This window comes from Eutrigla gurnardus (genome assembly GCF_963514095.1).
Source record: "Eutrigla gurnardus genome assembly, chromosome: 21".
Lineage (NCBI taxonomy): Eukaryota > Metazoa > Chordata > Actinopteri > Perciformes > Triglidae > Eutrigla > Eutrigla gurnardus.
The window spans coordinates 5,126,971-5,150,376 of NC_139932.1; the positions used below are offsets into that span (position 1 = coordinate 5,126,971).

Here is a 23,406-nt window from a genome sequence, read left to right on the forward strand (position 1 = left end):
TTAAAAACAGCATATTTGACAGCAGACAGCCGACTCCTCTCTGTTGTGCTCATTCGGCTTTCATTTGACCTACATTTGCCCACGTTGTTGCATTAGGAGACGTTTCAGCCACCATATCTGGCCGTGTGTGTCTCTGTCGTGCCGCTTGAACGCCATAATACCGCATCTGAGCGGACACGACGCTAAATGGAATACGTCGGCATTTCCTGTCCGCGCGCCTTCAGTTTAAACCGCAATATTGCAAGACGTCGCACGCGAGAATTTAGATCCGGGAAGGGACGCTCTGACACCCAGCACGAGCCCCAAACCTGCGTCAGAGGCCGGGTAAGTGATGGGGAAGGCTTTCTTCTTTTCTCCTTCTGTCATTGCCAGGTGTCTTCAGTTTAGAGAGATGCGTACGCGTTCTCTCAATGGGGAGGACATATAGCACACACACCAGACTCCGTTAAATAACCTAATAGGTTAAAGTCGTATTGCCTCTCAACCGAAATATATATATTGTGAATCCAGGTCAATATAATGTCTGAAACAATAGTGGACACATCTTTATTTCGGCATACATATAATCCACTAATAAGAAAAATATAACTTTGATTTACGATTGAATCCCTTGCGGCTCAATATGGAGTAGGCTACATTTGGTGGAATGGGTTTGAGGGAATTACAGGCGGGACAGTTCAAAAAGTCAAAGTTTTATACAGACACCTCTTCCTACATTGGGTTTTATTCATGCCGAACATAAGAGTGAATCCGACTGATTTAGAAAAACACACAAGCTCCCCTTCTATCACATTCATATTTGTCTAAACGGGTAAAAGCCTTTAATTGTTTTATTGCTGAATGGAGATTTGGTTATCTCACAGTGGGGGTGACTGAATAGAATCATATTGTAGGTTGTGCTGCACGACATTTGACAGACACCAGATGGGTTGATTATTGCTTCATCGATGGTTTTGTGATAACAGCGAGCATGAACTGCGTTTTGCGTCTCAACTGTGCATCTTGCTGTACTGTAGTCGACGGCGGTGGATTGTGTTCGCGTCAGTGCGCTCCGCTGACCGGATCCAAGGTCTCCTCTCCACCAACAACATTGTAATGCCAGATAACGGGGGTTTCACGTGTCAATCCTCTTAGACTCTGTCAGGTTTTAGATTGTGGATGAAATAAAATTATAAATAAATACCATAACATGCCTGCAGCCGACATTAGACTAGACTGTAAATGATTATACATTTACATTTATTTGTTGTTGTTGCACTATTTATTCTCTTTAGTTTCAAATATAATATCATATATATAATATTTCTGATGAAACCATATGCCGTATTTACATGGATTTATGTCATTTTATTTGTTCGTGCTTCTCTCAATTAATGCCTGAAGGTTACAATACTAAAATTGTTTTTTGTTCATGGAATCCAAGCAAATCTAATGGGAGAGTATCTTCAAGTGTTCAAGTATTTTTTTTTTTTTTTTTTTTTAAGATTTAAGTTTTTAGCCTTGCAAATAGTAGAAGACAAGGTGTCGATATGCCCAACACGTAAGGTGATATTACTTAACTGACAGTCAGTTGGTTATTGAATTGAAGACGCCTATAATGAACCCCCTTCTCACCCTTAAACAGGTTTCAGTTTGGAAATCTGATAGGACGTAACATTGTATCAAGTTCACTAAAATGAAGCGCGCTTTTACCGGAAGTTTATAACTTCAAAATAAAAACAGCTTCATTATGAGGGTGGACAGAAAGGTTTATTGAGAAATTGTTCAACAAAGAAGCAAAAAATAGAGCAAAATCTTACAAAAAATTACCCTGACCCTCAGGGCGCCCCAAACCGCCATGTCCCATGTGGAGCATTAGTTTATGGTTGTATTGATTAATTGAAAAGGAAACAGTTTTAAAGGGACTCTTGAGACTGTACCATGTGTCAAACTTCACTTTTGATACCTTATATATCTCAGTTGATATAATGTTTACGTGGTTTTAACAGTGTATTTAAGTATCTGCTTTTTACTCAGACCAAATTGAAGAACACAGTACACTTGTTATGGGCATGCAGCTCACTTTTTGCTTGTTAGTGGGATAATTTGGCTCTGTGAATCAATGTATAATCCATTATCTTTTTATAATTCTGGGAGACCTTGAAGTATATCATAGTACTTACACTAACAATACTAATTGCGTTATATTCCTAAAATATTAATAAACTAAATTATTTGCGCTTGTTAGTTTATTTTGAAGGATATCACCGGAAACCTTGTGCCATATTGGGTGTAACTTGACACCGTCGGCAGAGACGGGCAGCGGTAACATGCAGAGCAGCTGATGCTGAACGGGGGGCTAAAAATAATCTACTTTTATACTCTTCAACTCTCACTGTATTCTGTTTCTTTCCTCTTCTTTTTTTCCTCTGCCTGTTTTCTTTCCGTTTAAAAGTCCAGACATCCGGAATGAGACGGTGTCAGTAAGGATTATTACTTCTCTTCGAGGTAAGACACTTTGGTGTTTAAACTCAGCTAGCTTAATTGAATAAACTTAAGTTAACTGCGCTGGTGTAACGTTATTGGCGTTTTGATGTCAGGTGGAACTTTCTTTAGGAGTTAAATGAGCTGATTTGATTAACGGGGCTGTTCTGTAACGCAGGTGTTTTTTGGTAGAAGTTTATTTACTTGTCTTTTAGCTAGTTTACATTTTTTTTGCTAGATATTTAGCACTGTGACGTAATGGTAATTAATTAGGCTGGCTAGCTGATGATAGCTGACTACTGAGTTATGCCAGTGAGCTCCATAGATAACAGTAAAAGTAACAAATCATATGGCAAAAAAATAAATACATATTAAAGCAATGCGCAGAAATTTGAAGTGATACTTATGATGTAAAATCTAATTATGAAGAACAGCACTTGTAATTAGCATAAACTCTGGCATTTACAGTGTTTTCATGTTTGACCCAAAGGTATTTAAACGTCACTAGAAACATGTGAACCCAACTGTACACGTTGTAAACCTCTCTGCTAGACATCTGGGCCCAGTTTGTCCCAAAAAGTAATAATTTCTCCACAGTGGGCACCTAAACACAGCGTGCTGCCTCACAAACTGCATGGTCAATGGGGAAGCTTTTGGTGGCCATCTTTGTTTTTGTTTTTGAGCATTAGCAAGTAAAAATAATCAAATGTTACCCTACTGTACGCTGAAGCAAATGTTTGAATAAGGCAACAATTAGAGGGTATCAAAACGTACATTTCCTACTTTTAAGTATTTCTCTAAGTTTCTCTAATTCTCTAATGACATAAATACAGTTTTGACAGAACTATATGACTTCTGAAACAAGCTAATGCAGGCAAATGCAAGTAATTACATGTTACGTTTGGGGTAAATAAATAAAACTCAACACTGATGACTGGAATAATTTAAATCCTAGTTTTCCTGTAGGGATGAACAAACTGTAAGAGGTGAATTATTCAGCGAATGTCAGTTGGATATAGCTAATTAGCCAAAATGAATTGCCATGCTACAAAACAAGCACATGCAGTCAATTGCAAGTAATTATTTTGGATCAAATAAACCAGAACTGGAGTCATTTTTGATTGTAGTTTTTAAAAACACTTACCAAACAGCGTCAACTGTACAACAACATCAATGACAGAGGGGGAAGAAATACAATAAGACTGTTGCTGTCTCCACTTATTGAGGGTAACATAAAGTAACTAGATTTCAAATTCAAATTGTTTTTTATTGAGTTTTACACTTGGTATATTATGCAGGCTTAATACAGGACAAGCTTATAGCACCCTTCAAAACGTGTTTCCAACAAAAATAAAAGTCAATAGAATGGAAACATGTAAAACAAGGATTGCATAATTATGTTGTGCTTGACCAAAGATGGTTGTGTCCAGACAGAAACCACTCTGATTCATTTTGTCGATCATGTTTGTGTTGTTATATCCCCTCAAATGTCAGTGAAGCCAACGTTAACTCAACTAACCTTAAAACAAACAACTCGAGTTTCCTGAAACTTGCACACATGGCGTGATGACCACTTTTAATGACACGTCCAACCTGTTTCCACACTTTACAGTAATGCGCCATAAGCCATGGGCATGTAGTTGGGCAGTGGCCCCGAAATAACTCATGCCTGACTTTGGCCTGCATCTGGGTTCAAGTGCGTGAGCACTTGAATGTGTGACATGCCACGAAAATGTCTGACCTAGTCTCCAAAGTTCAAGCCAACGCACCGCTTGTGTGTGACGGCTAACTGTTTAAGGATCATGGCAAAACACAAAATTATATGACACACAATACAGTTTGTAATTGCTGATTTTGGCATTTTAGAACCATTCTGATTGTTGTGTGTTTGTGTGTCTGTTTGTTTTCACAGATTGACTCGAGGCTCGTGCGGAGCAGTCGGGTGGTGGCATGGCCTTGTCGTTTTGTGGAAACGATGTGGATTTCAATTCCTATAGCGTAGACAACGGCACGCTGAACAATGGCTGCTTCATGGATGCCCTCAACCTGGTTCCCCATGTCTTCCTGCTCTTCATCACCTTCCCCATCCTCTTCATCGGTAGGCATTGGAAATTGATACACATCTATAAATACATCTGCTACTTTTATGCCGCAGGGAAAAAATACAAGCTTCAAACTATTTTTTTTAACCATCAAATTGTACCAACGTATTTCCTTACAGTATGTGACATGAACGTAGTGATTGTGTCAGACTTGGTTCATTTTGCTTTCCTCCCGGTCAGTAGCCGGTTACATACAACAGTACTTTCTTTGCTCCATTGGCTCAATGAGCTTTGCCGCCACATTTAACTTCTGATCAGAAGAGTTGGTCATATGATTCATCGATTCTGGATTCTTTGATTCGGCCGTAGTGAGCCACAGAGTCACATTTGTGTCTGTGTGTCGCTAGGCAACACGAAGCTCGGTGTGGTTTGTCCTGTTGGAACAGCTCAGTTGGTTAATACATAGACTTACATTTACGTATAGACTGACGAGTGCAGCATAACCGGTCAAAAATGTTCTTGGTGGCTAACCGATTAACGGCTAACCACATCCCGATGACAAACACAAACGTCGCTTTATATTGACCTACATCCCTGAAAGGTTAAGCCTGAACTTAAACCTGCTGCAAGTCTAACAATAAACCAAAGTAAGCTTTAACTTGACGCACACATTTAATGATGACATTATTCCAAAGTACTTTCTCTATATATTGACTGCTCAGTTAAATAAAAACATTCCACTGCTGAAACTATTTTTAAGAGCAATGCAAAATAAGGAGTAAATATTTAGATGAACTGAATGTACTTTGGAACAAAAACGATCCCGATTAAGTACACAAAAGTGTTTCCGTGCTGCTGCAGAAATGTGACAAGTGGTACATTCTGGGTTTTGTGTATTCAGACAGATGCTTCTCCTCAAGCCTCTTCACCGCTGCACCTTATCTGCTGGAAACTCTCAGAAATCCCTGCAGGGACCGAACTAATCCTGTCAGATAGTTTAATCTTTGTTCACATTATTTACTGCATACAGTACATGTGTTTAATACATGTGATTATTGAAGTAACAAGTTTCTTTGTCTCTATGCGTGTGTTGACGCTGTGATAGACTAGTCCAGATTGTCCCAGCACCTGCTGCTCACCGAGTGCCCTATGACCCTCAATACCCTCAATGTTGGATGAATGGAGGATGAATTTTATATTATATATATGGCACTGAAATTAATACATATTATAAACCAGTATAAACCAATCAATCAATTCACAAAATTTAATTGGGGGGCTCTAAAATTATATGTATAAGTATATTTAAGTATATTTTCCTGTATATGTGTATTTCTAATGCGGTGTTTCATTTCAATATCCGTAGTGTGTTGACCCAGTTTGGTTCATATGTTATAAAAGTGGCATAGTTGCTTTAAGGAATATCTCAGTGTGTATAGAGTGTGTGCCAGGCTCTAACTTTGTGTAGCCTGCAAAATGTAGGGGGAATTTATTGCAGAAAAATAGTCAGTTTTGTCCAATATCTTGCGGCCCTGGTGACAGTGGAGGGGCTCAGGACTGACAAGTGTGGGGGATCGGAGTGGAGATGAAATTAGCAGTAAAGTTTGCAAGTGGTAGTAAATGTACAGTATCGGTGTCAGTTCACAACTGCGTGACACGGTTTGCCCTCAATTTAGCACACTGACCTTTCACGGTCCAACCTAGACTTGTGTTTACTGAGCTACTCAGTCCTCTTCATCCCCTGTAGCACCACAGTCCCTGTAGGGCCACAGTGAGCTCCCTTCATATACTTGGCAGCATGTTGAACCTCACCCCGACTTAAGGTCATCTTTGATGGCTCGTTTCTCTTAGCTCTACTAGTTATTTCTGGTCTTCCGGGTTTTCCTTTGCATGGAAGAGTCCAATCCCAGTGCAACCGCTGGCCTCCATTGGGAGCTCAGAGACCATTGCCTTGATTCATTACAGATGTTCTTGTTTTTAGTTCAATTTCGGAGTTGTGGTCTTGTTGGGCCAGAAGATGCTGCTACCTTCTCATGCATCTATTGCTGTAAAATAAGACATGACACTGCTTTTATGTATAGTAGAAGGACCTTTTCATTTTTCTGCTTTACTGCTTGGACTTCCAGAGGTTGACGTATTAGGAAAAGGCTCCCAGTCTTGTTTTTTTTTACTAAATATCTTGTGCAACAAAAGGAAAGTTATTCCAGTGTGTTATATCTAATACATTTCATATATGATGCTACTCATCTCGTGCAAATCTCATTTGAACCTTTGAATAGTAGTTACACAGTTACTTACCAATATTGAAATCTGAAGACTAAAATGATTGAAATGCGATACAATGATATGAGCAGTACATTTCCTGACTGGGATGTGATCAGAAAATCACTGACAATGGGGAGTGAGGGAGGAAAGCTCGTGTTGGGTTCCTGCTGTTACAATAATCTGTTACTCAGGCGTCGCTCTCGGTCATCTGGCGAGCAGAGCAGATGTGTTTCGTGATATTTACTTTCCCTCTCTCTCTCTCTCTCTCTCTCTCTCTCTCTCTCTCTCTCTCTCTCTCTCTCTCTCTCACACACACATTTGAAGTCGCTCTCTCATCACCAGTGTGAACATTAAGCAGCTTTGAAGGGGAGTTAAGATGCGATTAGAGCAACAGTTCATTGATCCAGTGGGTGCTTGACCGCTGCCGCAGGAAATAGTAAAGCAAACGGTCAACAAAAGTGCAATAAACAAGACTAGACCGTGTGGTCACTGTGATTAATTACAGATCACATGTTACATAGTAAAATGTTACTAGGCTAAAAACTTTGTGCTTTTCTTCTCAAGATGTTTGATTTGAGAGATCTTATAATGAAGTAAATTACACTCATAATATAGTTGATCATTCATTAGTTCTTATTTTAGTCAAAAAGTGAAAGATATGAGCCTACAAAGCTAAAATAAATTTCTGTTTTCTGAACCTTGATTATTATAACACCACACAAGATAAAATCCATCTCCTTCTCCCGACTCAAACCGTCTCTACAACCTGCAGCCTGTCAGTCAGTCACATGATTCCACCGAAGCATGTGATTCCCATCCTGTTTTGTTACTGTGGCGTTAGCAGCACCGCTGTGTTAGCATCACTGTACATCATACTGTGATATTTCTTTGTAAACAGTCTGCAATTTATGAATGCTGGTTTCATACTAAGGTGACATACTAATAACTCTCACACAGTGCTGTGGCGACTAAATGTCATCTTGTTCAGAAGTTTCAGGCGTTCCAGTGGATGTTAGCTAATGCTAGTAAAAATGCTAAGCCAACCAAGACCATTATCACAGTAAACAGCCCAGTTATCTCCAACAACAACGTATCCAACGAGCCAACTAATCACGTAAACATGTTGATGAAGTTTGCGATGCTTCAGTTTTTCTGTCTATTAGGGCTGAAGTTAGATTGTTTAGACGCTGGCTACAGGCGTGCTAACGTTAGCTGCAGCTGCTGTGGGGGATTTAGCTTTCAGGCTCTGATAAATTGTGAAGTCTTTAGCTTTTAGATACAAGTATTCTGTGTGTTCTGTATGTGTTGACTTCTCCAGCTTTGTATTTATTCGTAATTTCATGCCATGTATTCGGGTCGCTGGTGTGTAAAGGCCTTTGGTTTGAGGTCAGCAGTTATATCTCAGGATGCACAGTTACAATAATGGGTCGGATATCACACCGATGATGATTCAATTAGCTGGATCGGGTATCCGTGATAATGGGTCCAATCTAATCAATTCATTTCTATGTTTATATGCTATGTACAATATAGACTGGAGTTTTAATTACTTTATTTTTGACCAATTAGTGAGACCTGAGAGAGCCAGCTAGCGGTATCAGGAATGAAAAAGTCAGATTGGTACATCCCTAGTTATAGCTTTAGTTCAGTTCTGTAAACATTCAGAAAATTCTTCCTTTTTCCTTTTCAACACGTTTATTTTATTCTATTGTAGTTCAAATATTTGCATTTATGTTGTATTTATGTGTGTGTGTGTGTGTGTGTGTGTGTGTGTGTGTGTGTGTGTGTGTGAGTTGTAAAATAATAAATAAATGCACCTTGAATAGAGAGAAAGAAGAACGTTTAGTGAATGCTTGATTTATGGGAATCGTTCTGACCAGAAGCCGAAGCCTGTTCCCTGAGGACTCACTAATTGATGCTTCCTGGTTCTAGTTTTTTATGGTCTCTTGAGCCTCTGAAATGAATGCGGTCCATTGAGTTAAGAGCAGAAACAAACCTCATAAGAAACAAGTACCAGTACAAGTAAATCCTTGTGGTACTGAGCTCCCATAGTTAAATTAAAGCATACTATTGCAAGTGTATTGTAACTGCTGTTTAGATTGCTGAAGCATCAATACTTGGATTTTGATATTTAATTTAGAGCAGCAAAGATTCTTCGATTAGTCAACAGAATGTTTTTCAGCAACTATTAATTAGTCGTTTTAAGCTCGATTTTCAAGCACAAATATTTGATGGTGGTGGAGTATTTGCTGCCTACCATCTTGTTTTTTCCTTCCTGTTGCCTTTTTCCACACAATTCATCCCATCATCCTTTACTCTTCCTGTCTGTCTGTGTCCTGTCTGTCTGTCAGGTTGGGGCAGTCAGAGCTCGAAGGTCCAGATTCATCATAACACGTGGCTTCATTTCCCCGGACACAACATGAGATGGATCCTCACCTTCTCGCTACTATTCGTCCACGTCTGCGAGTTCGCAGAGGGCATCGTCTCCAACAAGTGAGACCTCGGATATATATCACGTTACCGCACAAAATAGTATTTTTGCTTCTGTTGTCTTCAGCAAAATTATACGTGAAGTGAAATGACAATTTTGTCTCAAACCAACTAGTTATTTTAATATATAAATTATATTTTGTTGTTTGCCGTAGGTTGATGGACACTAACCACCTCCATCTCTTCATGCCAGCCTTCATGGGTTTCATAGCAGCCACAACATCAGTGGTGTACTACCACAACATAGAGACATCCAACTTCCCCAAACTGCTGCTGGGTAAGACTTAACTGGGCTGGTTTATTCTCTCCTTTTATCTTTGCTTTAACTTCCATCTCTCCTATGTCAGTACATCATTCAGGGATTCAGGAATCATGCAACACAGATACACAATACACTACATTCCTGTTCCTGCATTTTTAAAAGATTTGCATCAGGAGGAATGCAAACAGCATCAACAACAACAATTCTCTGGGCAGATAATATGGCGGCCATTTTAACATTAAGAACTCAAAATCAGGGAAACACTGTCCATCAACTTTGACAGTGTTTGAGCACCAAGCATTACTGATGTGAACACAAAGTCCACCTCCTCTTCTGGCTGACAGTGGGTGGGAGATTGGGGTTTGTTATGCTAGCTCTTTTAAGAAAATGCTTATTTTGAACCATTATCTTTTCAAGGTTTGGTATCTGCTTGAATTTAGGTCTCATTTAAAAATGTCATTTAATGACAACCGGCTGGCTAACAAAAACATATGAAATTTGGCTTGGGAGAGGAGCCTCAGAAAAAGAGAACTGTAGTACCAGAGAGGATACAAGGGGAATTTTTACGAAGGATTTACAGCCTTGCTTGAGCTCATGCAATATTTATTTAACATTCAAATGAGTTAGAGATGCTTTCTGTTCGACAACATCACAACACAGAACAAAAAAAGCACCATGTAACTGTCCGTTAATATTACACTACATCACTTCTCTGTTTCCGCGCAGTCCTGTTCATCTACTGGGTGTTGGCGTTCATCACAAAGTCCATTAAGCTGTGGAAGTTTGCAGAAGATGGCGTTGGACCACAGCACCTGAGGTTCTGCATCAATGCCCTGTTAGTGATCCTGTACGGACTGCTGATGGCCGTGGAAATCAACGTCATAAGAGTCAGGGTGAGAATGATTCATCCAAAATAAATAACCTTTGAAATAACCTTTAGATACAGGATGTAAGTGAAACAATAATTGCATTGAATTTTCCCCAAAATGAGAAATGGTTATTAATGGGGTCCCGGGTTTGATTCCCGGGTCGGGTTCGGGTTCAGGTTCCTTCTGTGTGGAGTTTGCATGTTCTCCCCGTGTAAGCGTGGGTTCTCTCTGGGTTCTCCGGCTTCCTCCTACAGTCCAAAGTCATGCAGGATGGGGATAGGTTCATTGATGACTCTAAATTGCCCGTAGGTGTGAATGTGAGCGTGAATGGTTGTTTGTCTCTACATGTTGGCCCTGTGATAGACTGGCGTCCTGTCCAGGGTGTACCCTGCCTTCGCCCACTGTCAGCTGGGATCGGCTCCAGCCCCCCGCAACCCTGAATACAAGATAAGCGGTAGAAAATGGATGGATGGATGGATGGATGGATGGATGGTTATTAATGGTTATTTTTTTCCATGTATACAACTTGTGTATTTGCCATCAATACTATATTTATATTTTCATTCTTTTATGTTAACATGTCAGTCGTTTTTGCTTAGATTAATTTTGTCCCTTTCTCTCCCCATAGAAATATGTGTTCTTTGCCAACCCCCAAAAGGTGAAACCACCAGAGGATTTACAGGATTTGGGGGTTCGCTTTCTGCAGCCTTTTGTCAACCTGCTGTCCAAGGTAGACTCAAACTCAATAACTGTGATTTAAAAAAAAAAAATTCAAGACAGTTATTAACCACCAGGATAGTCTTAAATCCAACTACAAATGTACCCAATTGAAATATTTAGGCAACCATCAATAAGCTAGAAAGTGTCTCTTGAAGTTTCCGTCTCATAATCAATATCAAATTGTTACTGGAGCACTACGTGGCAGTGGAGTAAATGGTAAATGACACATTTTATTAGGCAACATACTGGTGGATGAATCCTCTCATCATTGGAGCCCATAAGAGGCCCATAGAGCTGAAGAGGATCGGCAAGCTGCCCATCGCCATGAGAGCCCTCACCAACTACCTGCAGCTCAAAGACGCCTATGAGGATCAACGGGTGAGCCGACGGAGGCCTGATTCAACATTAATGCAGTCTGGTTTTCCTATTGCTGAAGACTGTTTCTTGAATCTCTCTTCCCTCCACCAACTCTCCACACAGACAGCTGAGGATCCGAACCGTGCCCCGTCAATCTGGCGCTCCATGTATCGAGCGTTCGGTCGTCCCATCCTGCTCAGCAGCACCTTCCGCTACCTGGCTGACCTGCTGGGCTTCGCCGGGCCGCTCTGCATCTCTGGCATCGTAAAGCACCTGAACTCTGGAAATGAAACAGTGCCAGTCAAGGTAACGGAGAGTTGGTGTGGGGGTTGGGAAACCTAAGTGACCATAGCAGTGTTACTAAATGTCATTAACATCAACCACCTAGCTTACATACACCTCTACCATGTTAACCAAAATTGCTTTATTTTTAGATAGTTTTATGTTTTGTCCCTATTAAATAAACGTTAAATAAAGTACCTGAAAATGTTTGTCAAGGTTGGTTAAAACTCAGCTTGTCATGAAAATCCTCCTTCTAGCTCAAATTCCAGTTTGAAATTCAGCAGGTAACTCCACCCGGGCCACTTACATAAACTGGAAGCAGCCGGACATTAACCACATGTAAACCCAGAACCTGCTTCTAACTTCAGACGAGGCGTGATTTGATATCACGCACATTGAATGGCTTTTATAAGAGTAAAGAGTAATAAACAATGCAGGGGTTTTCACATGGTTGAATTAGCTAAACCCAGAGACATAAACAGAAACCAATGTGTGATGTCACCATGACTATGTCCACTTCTTATATACACAATTAAAAAAATCTGAATGTCAAATACATTTTTTCCAAAGTTGAATTCTGTCATGTTAACTAGTTGTAATCATACTAATGTATGTTATTTTTCTAACTTCTGTTTTAAATGAGTTGATGCTATTGAAAGGGGATCACTGGTTTATTACAGCTGCGACTGACAGCTGAAGTAGTACGATCACGTTGTGTGTGTTGATATCAGAGTGAGGAGGCACGCAGATCACATGTTTTTCTCGCCGAACAGCTGCTGTGGTGCTAACGTAGCATATAGGTTCCTCATCGTAATAACCTGTGGCCATGCTCAGCTTGTGATTGGCTCCGGTGGGTATGTGGATGGGATATTGATACTCCAACCCCCCGATCACTACTGCGCCAACAGAATGTTAAATCATGTCTTAGTTATTTTACATGGTTTCGGCCAATTATATCTATTCGAAAACATATATATTGCAATGTGATTATTTGGGAAAAATGTTTTTTAAAAATGTTGTTTTCACGCATATGGGTGGAATGAAATTACAGATCTGTTGGAGACTTAAATGTTGATGTGGCATCTTAATGAAACCTTTAATTAACTTAGGTTACCGGTAATTTAACCTAAGTAAACCTTAATGTTGTGAGGTGGACATGGTGGTCTGACCACTTTGTTTGTGACACGTATGTCATTGTTAATGTCTTAGTCAGGTTGGATTTCTGTCTCTTGCCAGCACTTGGAGAAGGAAAACACTTCCTGCTGAAGTGGAATGGCTTTAAGAAGACTTCTGGGCTGATATATTACTCAGCAGTTAAGATGAATCAAAGTATGTTGTGACATATATAAAGTGTACTGTCTAGCTGCTACATATGACTGCAGTGCATGTAGCAGTATATGTATATGTAGTGTATGGAGTAAATGGTAGCGGGGAGGTCCCCTTTTGAACCTGATAAATGTGAGATCTACAATCACTGTTGTGGTTTGATCATTTAAGAACTGAATGGACCCGCCGTGATGAACTGGAACATGTTTGGGCTGTTGTTCCTGAAGCTGTCAACGTGACCAAAGTCTGGTTTAAGTGTTTACATAAGATCATTTTCTTCAAAGCTGAGTCCAAACTGCAACATCGTGGGTTTTCCACACTTCACACGCACACGTAGTGTTTCGTTGCCTGCTGTGATGTTGGGTGGTCCAGCCAACCAATGAATGACTCACTCCCAGTGTGATGTCACCAAGGCGTGGGTCTCAGTTATCATGTCACCACCATGTCAGTACGTGTGTGACTGCATGACTCAGTGTGTGAACGACGATGTATCTGACGTCATAATATGTCTGTAACGTCATAATCTGCAGGTGCTGAAATGAACACTTATATTTTATAGATGTTTGGAAGGAGGATCCTTGTTGATGTAATACATTCCCTAAACCTCACTTTAGTAATGACAGCAACATGCCCAACACATACATTTATCTTTACCTAAGCCCTAAAACCAAGCCTGGACCTTCACATATTCTTGCCTTTCTAAGAATCTGGGGTCAAGGTTTTTAATGTGACCTCAACAGAATCTTGAAGACTGTGTTGTTGATTTCTTGCTTTCAGCTGCTTGCTGGTTGTGTTGACTGCAGTTTGCAAACCAAATTGCCTCTTTGGGACATGAAAGAACATCCAGTCTAATCCAAATCATACTGAAGAAACTGTAATTGTGCCTGTAAAATGTAGCAAATATTGACAATTTTTTGTATGTAATGGTGAATGTGTAACATATTGGATTAGGGCCACATCTTTTTTTTAGGCCTGACACTAAAGGCCACTTTTCCTTTTTTTGATGAGACAATTAATAATGTTTTACATTTAAAATGTCATAAATAGTAAAAGCAATATTCACAACCATGCAACACAAGACTGCAGCATATCATTGAATAGCTGCACAAACTATTGACTTAACTCCAGATGTATCAGGATGTTCATTAATCAGCTGGAGCAGACCTGTAAAATAGCTCAAAACAATAGTATCTCCCCGTGACGGCACAATGGCGAGGATGTGGCACATTAACAGACGTCCATTTGGCGAAGAAAGAGACGCTGGCACAGCTGATCACAGACATGGACTCCTCTTAAATCCATCTCGTCCTCTTCCAAGGGACACGAGACAGACAGAGGTGGTAGCAGAGGCAGAACAGATGCTTTTGTAATGGCAGTATATTTTCATTGGGTCCATTTGGCTGGATGTTGTTATAGTTGATGTTGAGTGTGAGATGTTGTCGGGTCCATGCCTGCCTATTAAAGTGGGTATAATCCAGCAGAGATAAAGAGCAGAGCAGGCCTGCATGTCTGAGTGACATGGAAAATTCCCCACTCACTTCACACTTTCTTACGGAGGGAAGGTCTGCTGAGCATCACGATGAGCTTTTTGGTAGTACTGTGTGTGTGTGTGTGTGTGTGTGCGTGTGTGTTTTGAAGCCTCCAGTTTGGCATTTTGGCCGTTGCTATCTTGGATTTTTGTGTAACCAGTGAATGGAAGTGACCATATTTTGACTGTGGTAGAGCGACGGGTGGATCTGACGAACCCAAGCCTCAAATCAGCATTGGCAACCTTACTGCATCTTGTCATCAGTCTCAAGTGGTTGTTTGGGGAACTGCAGTTTTTGGCCGTTCTGCGCCGGCTTCATTTATCAGGTTGTGGTTCGATGAGTGTAGTCCTGCTCCCCTATCAGTGGCTCATTCATCAGTTCCACTACCACCTGACCAGTGGCATCCAATAATATTCATACAGGTGGTTCTCTTGAATCTGTACATGGAGGTGACAACGCTCGCTCTGATGCATGTCTGACAACCTTTTAAGACTTCATGTATGAATGTATCTCGTGTGTGTTTATGCTTTGTTGTAGGACCTACATTTAGGTGTACACTTCATGTCCTCCACTGAGATGCTAAAGAACACCTCAGTCCTGGCTGTGCTTCTCTTCCTGGCTTTAGTCCTGCAGAGGACCTTCCTGCAGGCTTCGTACTACGTCACCATAGAGACGGGCATCAACCTGCGAGGAGCCCTGCTGGTGAGTGAAACATCATGGACATTTAAGTTTCAACGTTTTGTTTCCATACTGAGGTGTAGCTTTGAAAAGGTCTCCATGAGTGATGTCCATATTATTATCCAGATATTATCCATTACAACCCATCCTACTGACACACGGGACAACATGACATGTTTCCAAGTAAATAACAAGACACGTTTTTATGGATAAGTACAGATCATCAGATGTAAATTAAACTTGATTGATTGATTGACTAATATAAGAGCAATCAAACTCACAATTACAAGGCCAGCTGTGCAGATAACCAGTGTTGCACTTAAACTAAGTGCACTGTGCTGCACCGTCTCAAAGGAGTCTCTGGGTTTTAAGAGAGCATCGATAACGACTTCAATTCCCCATCAGGGAGGGCTGCCTGACGGCAAGGTAAAGATGTGAAAATATTTGAATAGATTTTTGAATAGATTTTTTTAGGTATCTAAAATACGTCCACAGCACTACAGCAGCTTTGTTCCTCTCTGTTTCTCTGAACTCCATCTCCTGTAGCTGATACACTGTATGGAGAAGAATCTCATACATATATTTAAAAAATCCAAACATGAAGTGTAATTAAGCATGTTTACATGCCTTTTTTTATTATTTTATTGACTAGGCGATGATTTACAACAAAATCCTGCGTCTGTCCACCTCCAACATGTCTGTGGGGGAGATGACGCTGGGCCAGATCAACAACCTGGTAGCCATAGAGACCAACCAGCTGATGTGGTTCCTCTTCCTCTGCCCCAACCTGTGGGCCATGCCTGTGCAGGTAGGATGTGCATTTTTTATCTTAATATTTCATCTTCTGCATTGATGTTTCATCTCTTTTTGTGTTTTCTCTCCTTCTTTGCAGATCGTGATGGGAGTGATCCTGCTCTACTATCTGTTGGGTTGCAGTGCTTTGGTTGGAGCATCTGTCATAGTTCTGCTGGCTCCAGTCCAGTACCTCATAGCTACAAAGCTGGCAGACACACAGAAAAGCACACTAGTAAGCACTATACTTAGATTAGAATGGTTTTGCTTTGAAATGCATCATAGTTCTTCCAGATATCTACGCCATTTCCTTTCTTCAAATCACAGAACTTTAGGATGTAAATGCGTGACTTAAGAGCTGTTGGTAACGTATTTTGTCCAGACGAACACATCATTGTTGATCCTCCTGCTCTCGTTCAGGAACACTCTACGGATCGTCTGAAAAAGACCACAGAGATCTTAAAGGGTATCAAGCTGCTGAAGCTGTATGCGTGGGAGAACATCTTCTGTGACAGCGTGGAGGACACCAGAGGCAAAGAGCTCACCAGCCTCAAGACCTTTGCTTTCTACACATCGATGTCCAGTAAGTTTGAAAAACAAACCATATAACCTCACGTTGAATTGCATTTGTATGCAGACAGTAGGTTCCTTTTTTAGTAATTGTGACTAATGTTGGAGAACAAAAAGGAGGACAAAATGCCTTTGCTTAAATAAACTCCATCGCCACTGATCAATGCTACTCTCTCATGTTGATGAAGCCCTGATGGTTCTTTACTTCAGACATCAGGATGCGTCCTGTTGAAAACATATTTTCACTCTTACGTCTGCATTTATACAGTATGTTGCACAAAACGAGATCCCATTTTGTTGCAAGTCTGAGTGAAAGACAAGCCTAAAAACTCATCTCAGAAAGAGAGAGAATACACGTAACAACCACCAACAACAAAAATAATAACAATTATTATTATTTTAGTAGTATATTTTTTTAATCATTATTATTATAACTGTGTAAAATATAACCAGATGATTTGTCAAAACACAGATTCTACTGTGGCTCTCTACATTGAAAAGCTACCAATATCCCTGATAAAGTTGACATTCACACGTTTTCTCTCTCTGCACAGTTTTTATGAATGCTGCCATCCCCATCGCTGCTGTTCTTGCGGTAAGACCATTTTAATGCACTTGTCTACACACTCCTTTAAACAGTCTCTGTTCTGTTTTTTTTCTGCTTTCTTCAAATGTAACGTGATTTTTCAATGATCAATATCAACCATATCTTGTCTTGTAGACGTTTGTGACGCATCACTTCATCAGTTCAACCGGTCCCACTCCCTCTCAAGCCTTCGCAGCTCTCGCGTTGTTCCACATCCTCGTTACCCCTCTCTTCCTCCTCTCCACTGTGGTCAGATTCGCTGTCAAAGCGCTGGTCAGGTGAGTGTGTGTGAAAGTGTACAGCTAGACAAAATATGGTATACAGTATCGTCAGTGTAAAGAGATTGACTTTTACTGGCGAGAGTTGGAGTTTTGGCTGAGAGAGAAGGGGATGAGGACTTGCCTAAACTGGGCAGACAAACTGGATGTGGTTCCTGTGGTAAATCTAATTAAAGGCACACGGAGGAAACCTGACAGCCGTGAAGAGAAACTCTAAACTCCTGAGAGATTACTGGTATTGGTATCGTCACAATCACAGTAATTCATGGACCACATGTGCGTGTGTGTGTTCGCAGTGTCCAGAAGCTCGGCGAGTTTCTTCAGAGCGACGAAATTGGAGAAGACAGTTGGAGAAATGGAGACATGTCTGTTTCAATGGAAACAGGAAAAAAAAACCTCGGGGGGGTGAGTGTTAATGCAGCCGGATCAATCCATGCAACGGAGCATTGAGAGGGGAAATTTAACATCAGCTTGTATATCATAGCCTGGGAGAATACATTATATTTCATCATATGTAAATATCATGCACATGCAACAACGACTGGATCAATGCATCGATTCAATGATCAACGACCCAGTATCATCGATGCAAATCATCTTTAAGTTACGCTTTTATTTTGAAATTCCCATGGCATGTCTGTGAGCCAGGTAATAAAATTGACAAATCATATTTAAGTTACTTTTTTTATATACATGTAACTGATTGTTTTAAATGGCCATATGATATTGATTGCAGGCCCATGAATTGGATCGAATCAAAATCATATTGTGTCAGACTGTGATTTCAGCATATATTGTATTGTATTGTTGTCCAAAGAATCAATATATTATATCACGATGAAACTAGTGAGTTACACTCTTAACTCTCCTCCTAACACTTGAAATGAAACCATTTGTTAAAAAACGTCATCAGGAAGTGAAACTGTCTTTTAAAAATCAGAAAACATTTTCTACTCGGTGGCCTGACTGCAAAGACGTAATTTAGGCCTGAGGCAAAACAATCTACAAAGCTCACATTAAATGACTTCTGAGTAATGAAGAGCTGCAAAAAAAACAATCCAAACATTGATGCCGTATTTAGAACAGATGGCATTAACAAAGCACACTGAGGGTGCCAAGAAATCGCTTAATGGTGGAGTTTAACAGCCAGAGTTTCCTCACGGATGTGGGTTTGGATCGATGAGGTGTTCCAGATGACACGGCTCACATTCCTTCCATGTTACTCCAGGTAACTGGTGTCCTTTCCGTCTTGGCGGCCGGTGGCTTTAACAGGGTGTTGAGGGACGTTGTATGACATCATTCCTGCTGATCCTAACGAGCAGAATCTCCATGTGTTTAGACAGCGATGTGCAATGACGTGTGACTGCTGTGATGAGCAGCAGGGCATCAACGTCATACCATTATTTTGAGAAATAAGTCAAAGGAAACCCAATCAGCATTTAAAAGAATCTTAACTGTGGCTTATATATATATTTGATTCATAAGAAAAATTGTATTTCTGAGGGCACAGTGACACAAACACATTATTTATGTAAAAGGTTTATGGTCTAAGTTTAAGATTTTGCTTGGTATGGAGAAAAATAGCATACTTTTGGGAGATAAGATTTTTTTTTTTAAATACTCTTTATGCATAAATTTGCCAGGGATGAGAATCATGACCAGGATGCACTATTTCAAATTCTGGATCCCCTTGATGACGTCCATCATCCGTCACCGTACAACCTGGTCACCAGTAAAAAATATTGAGTCAAAACACAAGCACCCGTATGAGAATACAGTCATGACATTTCAAGAAAAAAAGCACAATATTACCATTATACAGTAATTGAATGAGAATCAAGTCAAAATACACAGCTGATGGCCCTCAAATCACAGCTCAAGTTCCAAAAATCTTCTTGAAATTCCAAAACAACATCAGGGTGGGATGTGATTAGCTTGTCGCATCACACAGAACATAAAACAACACACGAGCCGGATAGTGAAGCCTCCACTTACTTATAAGGCAAGGGCAGAATTCATATGGTGTGATTTACGGGCAGTGAATTTGACTTTAAGTATTACTGTACAAACATTACATGTCATGTTACGTCCTCGGGACTAATTGTTTTGTTGAGAGCATCATCACCCAGTGAACTGCAGCCCACACTGTAATCTTGTGGCTGTCTGAGGTTTCAGCCGACTGAGTCACATGGTGACTATTATGTTGCAGAGGGATTAACATTGCTTGTGTCTAAAACGGACACAGAACTCTGTAGAGGTTTAATGGTTTTCAAATAGGATTTTAAGGCATAATGGCAACCATTTTATAATGGCTCATTTCCTTAGATTTATTCTTCAGTAGCTGAATTCAACAGGGCAACACATGCAAATGGTAATATTGGTCTCAAACTCACTTTTCTGCTTGTTATTAATTTAAAAAAAATGTATTAGTAATTTCAAAATTGTTTACATTTTACCAGCATATCTGTGAGCTAGTTATGCTATTATTGGACATATTTTCCATAAACCAATCAAACAAGTAATGTGACTTTCTGTAACCTAATGTTTCCTCTGCTCAGCTGTTAATACTGACTACTAAATAATAAATGCACCTCTTCCTGTTTTCTAGAAGAACCTTCCAAGGAAAGGTTTCATGTACTGGGCAGGTTGAACCTCTGTAGTGGTTGATATATAACATATTTGCCTTTTGTGCCTATTAATATCTGTCAGGTTGTTGTATCTTGACAACAGATGAATATTCATGGTCTCCAGAGGATGATTCTTGTTGAGTTTGTGCTTTCATCTAGCTCCCAAGTCAGGTGAACATTTCCCCATGACCAGCTCTTTGACCTTGTAGCTTGAAAAGTTTGAAAAGAATTTGAGGAACATGTGACCTGCGGTGGGCTGCCATGCAATGTCTACATAAAGCTGCAGCTGTTTGATTCTTTGGCAAATTGTGACTACCGGCCACAGAAAGATGTAATCAATGATTATTAATGAGAATTGTTATTATTGAGAATGTCTTCAGTTACCACCTGATATTTCCTTTACAGTCCCATCAGGCCACGGCCATTAAAATCTGTTGGAAAGTGGCCATAAATTCTTCAAAGAATATTGATGCTCCCTAGATGATGATTTATATTTTGTTTATTAACATTAGCCCTACGACTTATTGCATGCTGTTTGTTGATGTAATTGCAGCCTCTATGCTGCAATGCATCAGAACCCACCATTGTTTTCTATTCAACCTTACATCACTACAAACAGGAGTGTCTACTCTGGCTTCTCCACTGTCCCATGCTCCAGCATTAACGTGCATCAGTGCTCCAGAAAAGCAGTCATTATATCACATCCCGGCTACTTCCTCAGATACATGCTTCAGGAGTTAAATGATGAAAAGCTACGTGATATTTGTACAAAGATAGCAGGCCTTGACATGACATGCAGAGCCCTGATGTATGTATACTTGTATGTTTACTGTAGTGTGATAGGAAGAACAGGGTTGCAGTGAGATTGAACCCTTTGGGGCAACATCCTCTTGGTTTATATGGGAGGGAACCCCCCACACTTCTTCTTCTTCTCCCCAAGGAACTAAACCAAACTCATGCTAACTTCAAATCTTTCTCTTTTAATACCCCCCTCTAGACTAAAGCCATCAACAGGAAGCAGCCAATGCGCTACCAGATGGACAACTACGAGCAGCCGACCAGGCGGCACATGAGACCCACGGAGACGGAGGATGTGGCTGTAAAGGTCAGGGTCAAAGTTCACGTGTTGGGGAGTGTGGTGCATGCAGGGTTAGGGCAGAAAAGAATATGAACTATTAAAGACACCAAGGACCGAAGGTTCTTTTAAATATTCTGTGAAGGATTAAGAAAAGGATTCCCCGTTAGCAGGACAGTCTGCAGTGTTGCATTTCTTTATGTTATATGCTTTGAAAGTAAATCAGGTGATCGATGGTGTCAGAGGTGATCAGACTGGAGAGGCAGAGCGAGCTCTATAAAAGCAACAGTAGAAACTTTGTCTTGATGTCATAACGATTAAGGTCCAGATTTTTGTACGTGCATAAGCCTCACCCTGAGAGATTAGAGGAGGCACATTCAGGACCCATGAACTCATCTTTCCAACTGCTGCCTGGCACATTTATGGCCTGTCTTAATGAACGTTTAAGGAGACCTTGGGGAGGAGCCTTCAGAGGATCTGGCTGCCAGTTTGATAGAAAGAACAGGGGGCAGTTAACAGAAATAGATTGTTATTATAATTACATTTACAAGGGCTCATCTCTTTTATTTGTTATTTAAAAAAAAGAATGTTTATAAAGGAGCCAGTTTGTTTAAATTGATTTTCACCAACATGTTATGTTCCAATGCACCCGGAAGTTGTGTAAGAAGACAATGATAAAGACAATGTTGAGGAATAAAGTAAAATGGGGAACATGTATTTTCACTTTTTTTCTATATAAGTAAAAATTGTACATGATTTGCTGCTATTTTAATGATTTTTTTTATTGACCGAAAAAAATAAGAAGCCCAGACATGACAAACTGCAATCTTAGATAATAGACAATAAAGTCAAAACACCTTAAGATGAAGCGCATTATCTTTGCTGCAACTAGATCACTATTAAAAGGCACATATAAATACGCGGGCCAAGTCATGTAAACCTGCTGTTCAACAGCGTTAAAATAAGGCTGACGACCACAGATTCAGATGTCTGTAGAACAAGTGAATAAGAGATGTTTAAAGTCTCTCTATCAGTCGCTCTACTGATCTTTCTGTATTTAGTGTTTTAATTATATGAGGGGCTCACACACACACACACACACAGACACGTAGCTTCTCCCTGATACCATCATTGATTCAGCTCTACCAACAGCTGTTTCGTATCCTCACTGTTTGTACATCCATGGGTCATTTCTGGGTGCGTGGAATCATACATGTCATGTGTGTGTGTGCGCTCGGTCTCCTCAGGAAGTGTAGGATTCACACGAGAATTTGTTGCCCCTTAAAGGGCCTTGTGAATGTGTCCAACATTTTCTCAGCCCCTCCGTGAAGGCTGCTCTTCCGGTCTCATCCCTGCGGAGTGATACTGCCGAGCAGACGGTGGTCCTCTAATTAGAGAGAGACGGAGATAGAGAGAGCAGGGTTTTCCTCACTAAACACAGGCATTGGTGTCAGGCTAGGATTTATCGGATAGTCATTTTAAGTTTTAATAATAATAAAATGACTTTTCTTATAAGTTAGATGGGCAAAAGCATGTGGCTACCCCGGAATCTTGGGTTTTAATAAACTGCAATGACATCTGCCACTTGTCTGGTTCATCCCAAAGGTGTCGCTCAAGTTTCCTGTCGCTCAAGTTTACTGTCGCTCAAGTTTCCTGACGCTCAAGTTTCCTGTTTTTGGCACGAAACGGGAAAGCTCAAGTCAGTTTTATTTACATAGCACAATGTCACAAATCCCAAGACACAGCATAAGTAACATCATAGAGGCGATGAACGTTGCTGCGTGTGTCGCATGTGTCATGGCCAATAAGCTGCTCTTGAACACAACGCACCGACTCCAGCCCATGGCCAACTGGCACGCGCGTTCTCCAGCTGCGTGAGAGGAAGTAACTCTTCATCCCAGCAGGTGGCGGCCGTCTATAAACGGCCTACGACTGCGGAGATACAAGGCGCTGCAATGATACATGAAACAAAGCAACGTTCACCCTCTTGACTGTAGTCGTTGCTTCGTTTCCTCACTTCTCTTTTACTGCACCGATTTGCTAAATCTGAGCAGCCAATCAGAGTGATTTCTCTTACCGATGGGCCCGGTCGCTGATTCAACATGCTCAAAAGGCTGAAAAGCAATGGAAGGTCCATTCCCTAAAAGTTTGTGACAGGCACAAGACTATCTAAACGAATATTGTATGCTGTAGAT

The 23,406-nt window shown here is 40.5% G+C and overlaps 1 protein-coding gene across 1 annotated transcript in view; it reads left to right on the forward strand.

The window, feature by feature from the left end:
• Nucleotides 1-2,349: 2,349 nt before the first annotated feature.
• abcc9 (ATP-binding cassette, sub-family C (CFTR/MRP), member 9) overlaps nt 2,350-23,406 on the forward strand; it is a 54,198-nt gene continuing 33,141 nt past the window's right edge. The window contains exons 1-16 of the mRNA XM_084039210.1: nt 2,350-2,487; nt 4,376-4,561; nt 9,122-9,263; nt 9,416-9,537; nt 10,249-10,415; nt 11,020-11,121; nt 11,349-11,489; nt 11,592-11,774; nt 15,143-15,307; nt 15,936-16,091; nt 16,176-16,310; nt 16,496-16,658; nt 17,200-17,240; nt 17,367-17,509; nt 17,806-17,914; nt 21,134-21,241. Of these exons, the coding sequence (XP_083895336.1) occupies nt 4,414-4,561; nt 9,122-9,263; nt 9,416-9,537; nt 10,249-10,415; nt 11,020-11,121; nt 11,349-11,489; nt 11,592-11,774; nt 15,143-15,307; nt 15,936-16,091; nt 16,176-16,310; nt 16,496-16,658; nt 17,200-17,240; nt 17,367-17,509; nt 17,806-17,914; nt 21,134-21,241 (2,025 nt within the window). The 5' untranslated portion in view covers nt 2,350-2,487; nt 4,376-4,413. The remainder of the gene's footprint in view (nt 2,488-4,375; nt 4,562-9,121; nt 9,264-9,415; nt 9,538-10,248; nt 10,416-11,019; nt 11,122-11,348; nt 11,490-11,591; nt 11,775-15,142; nt 15,308-15,935; nt 16,092-16,175; nt 16,311-16,495; nt 16,659-17,199; nt 17,241-17,366; nt 17,510-17,805; nt 17,915-21,133; nt 21,242-23,406) is intronic.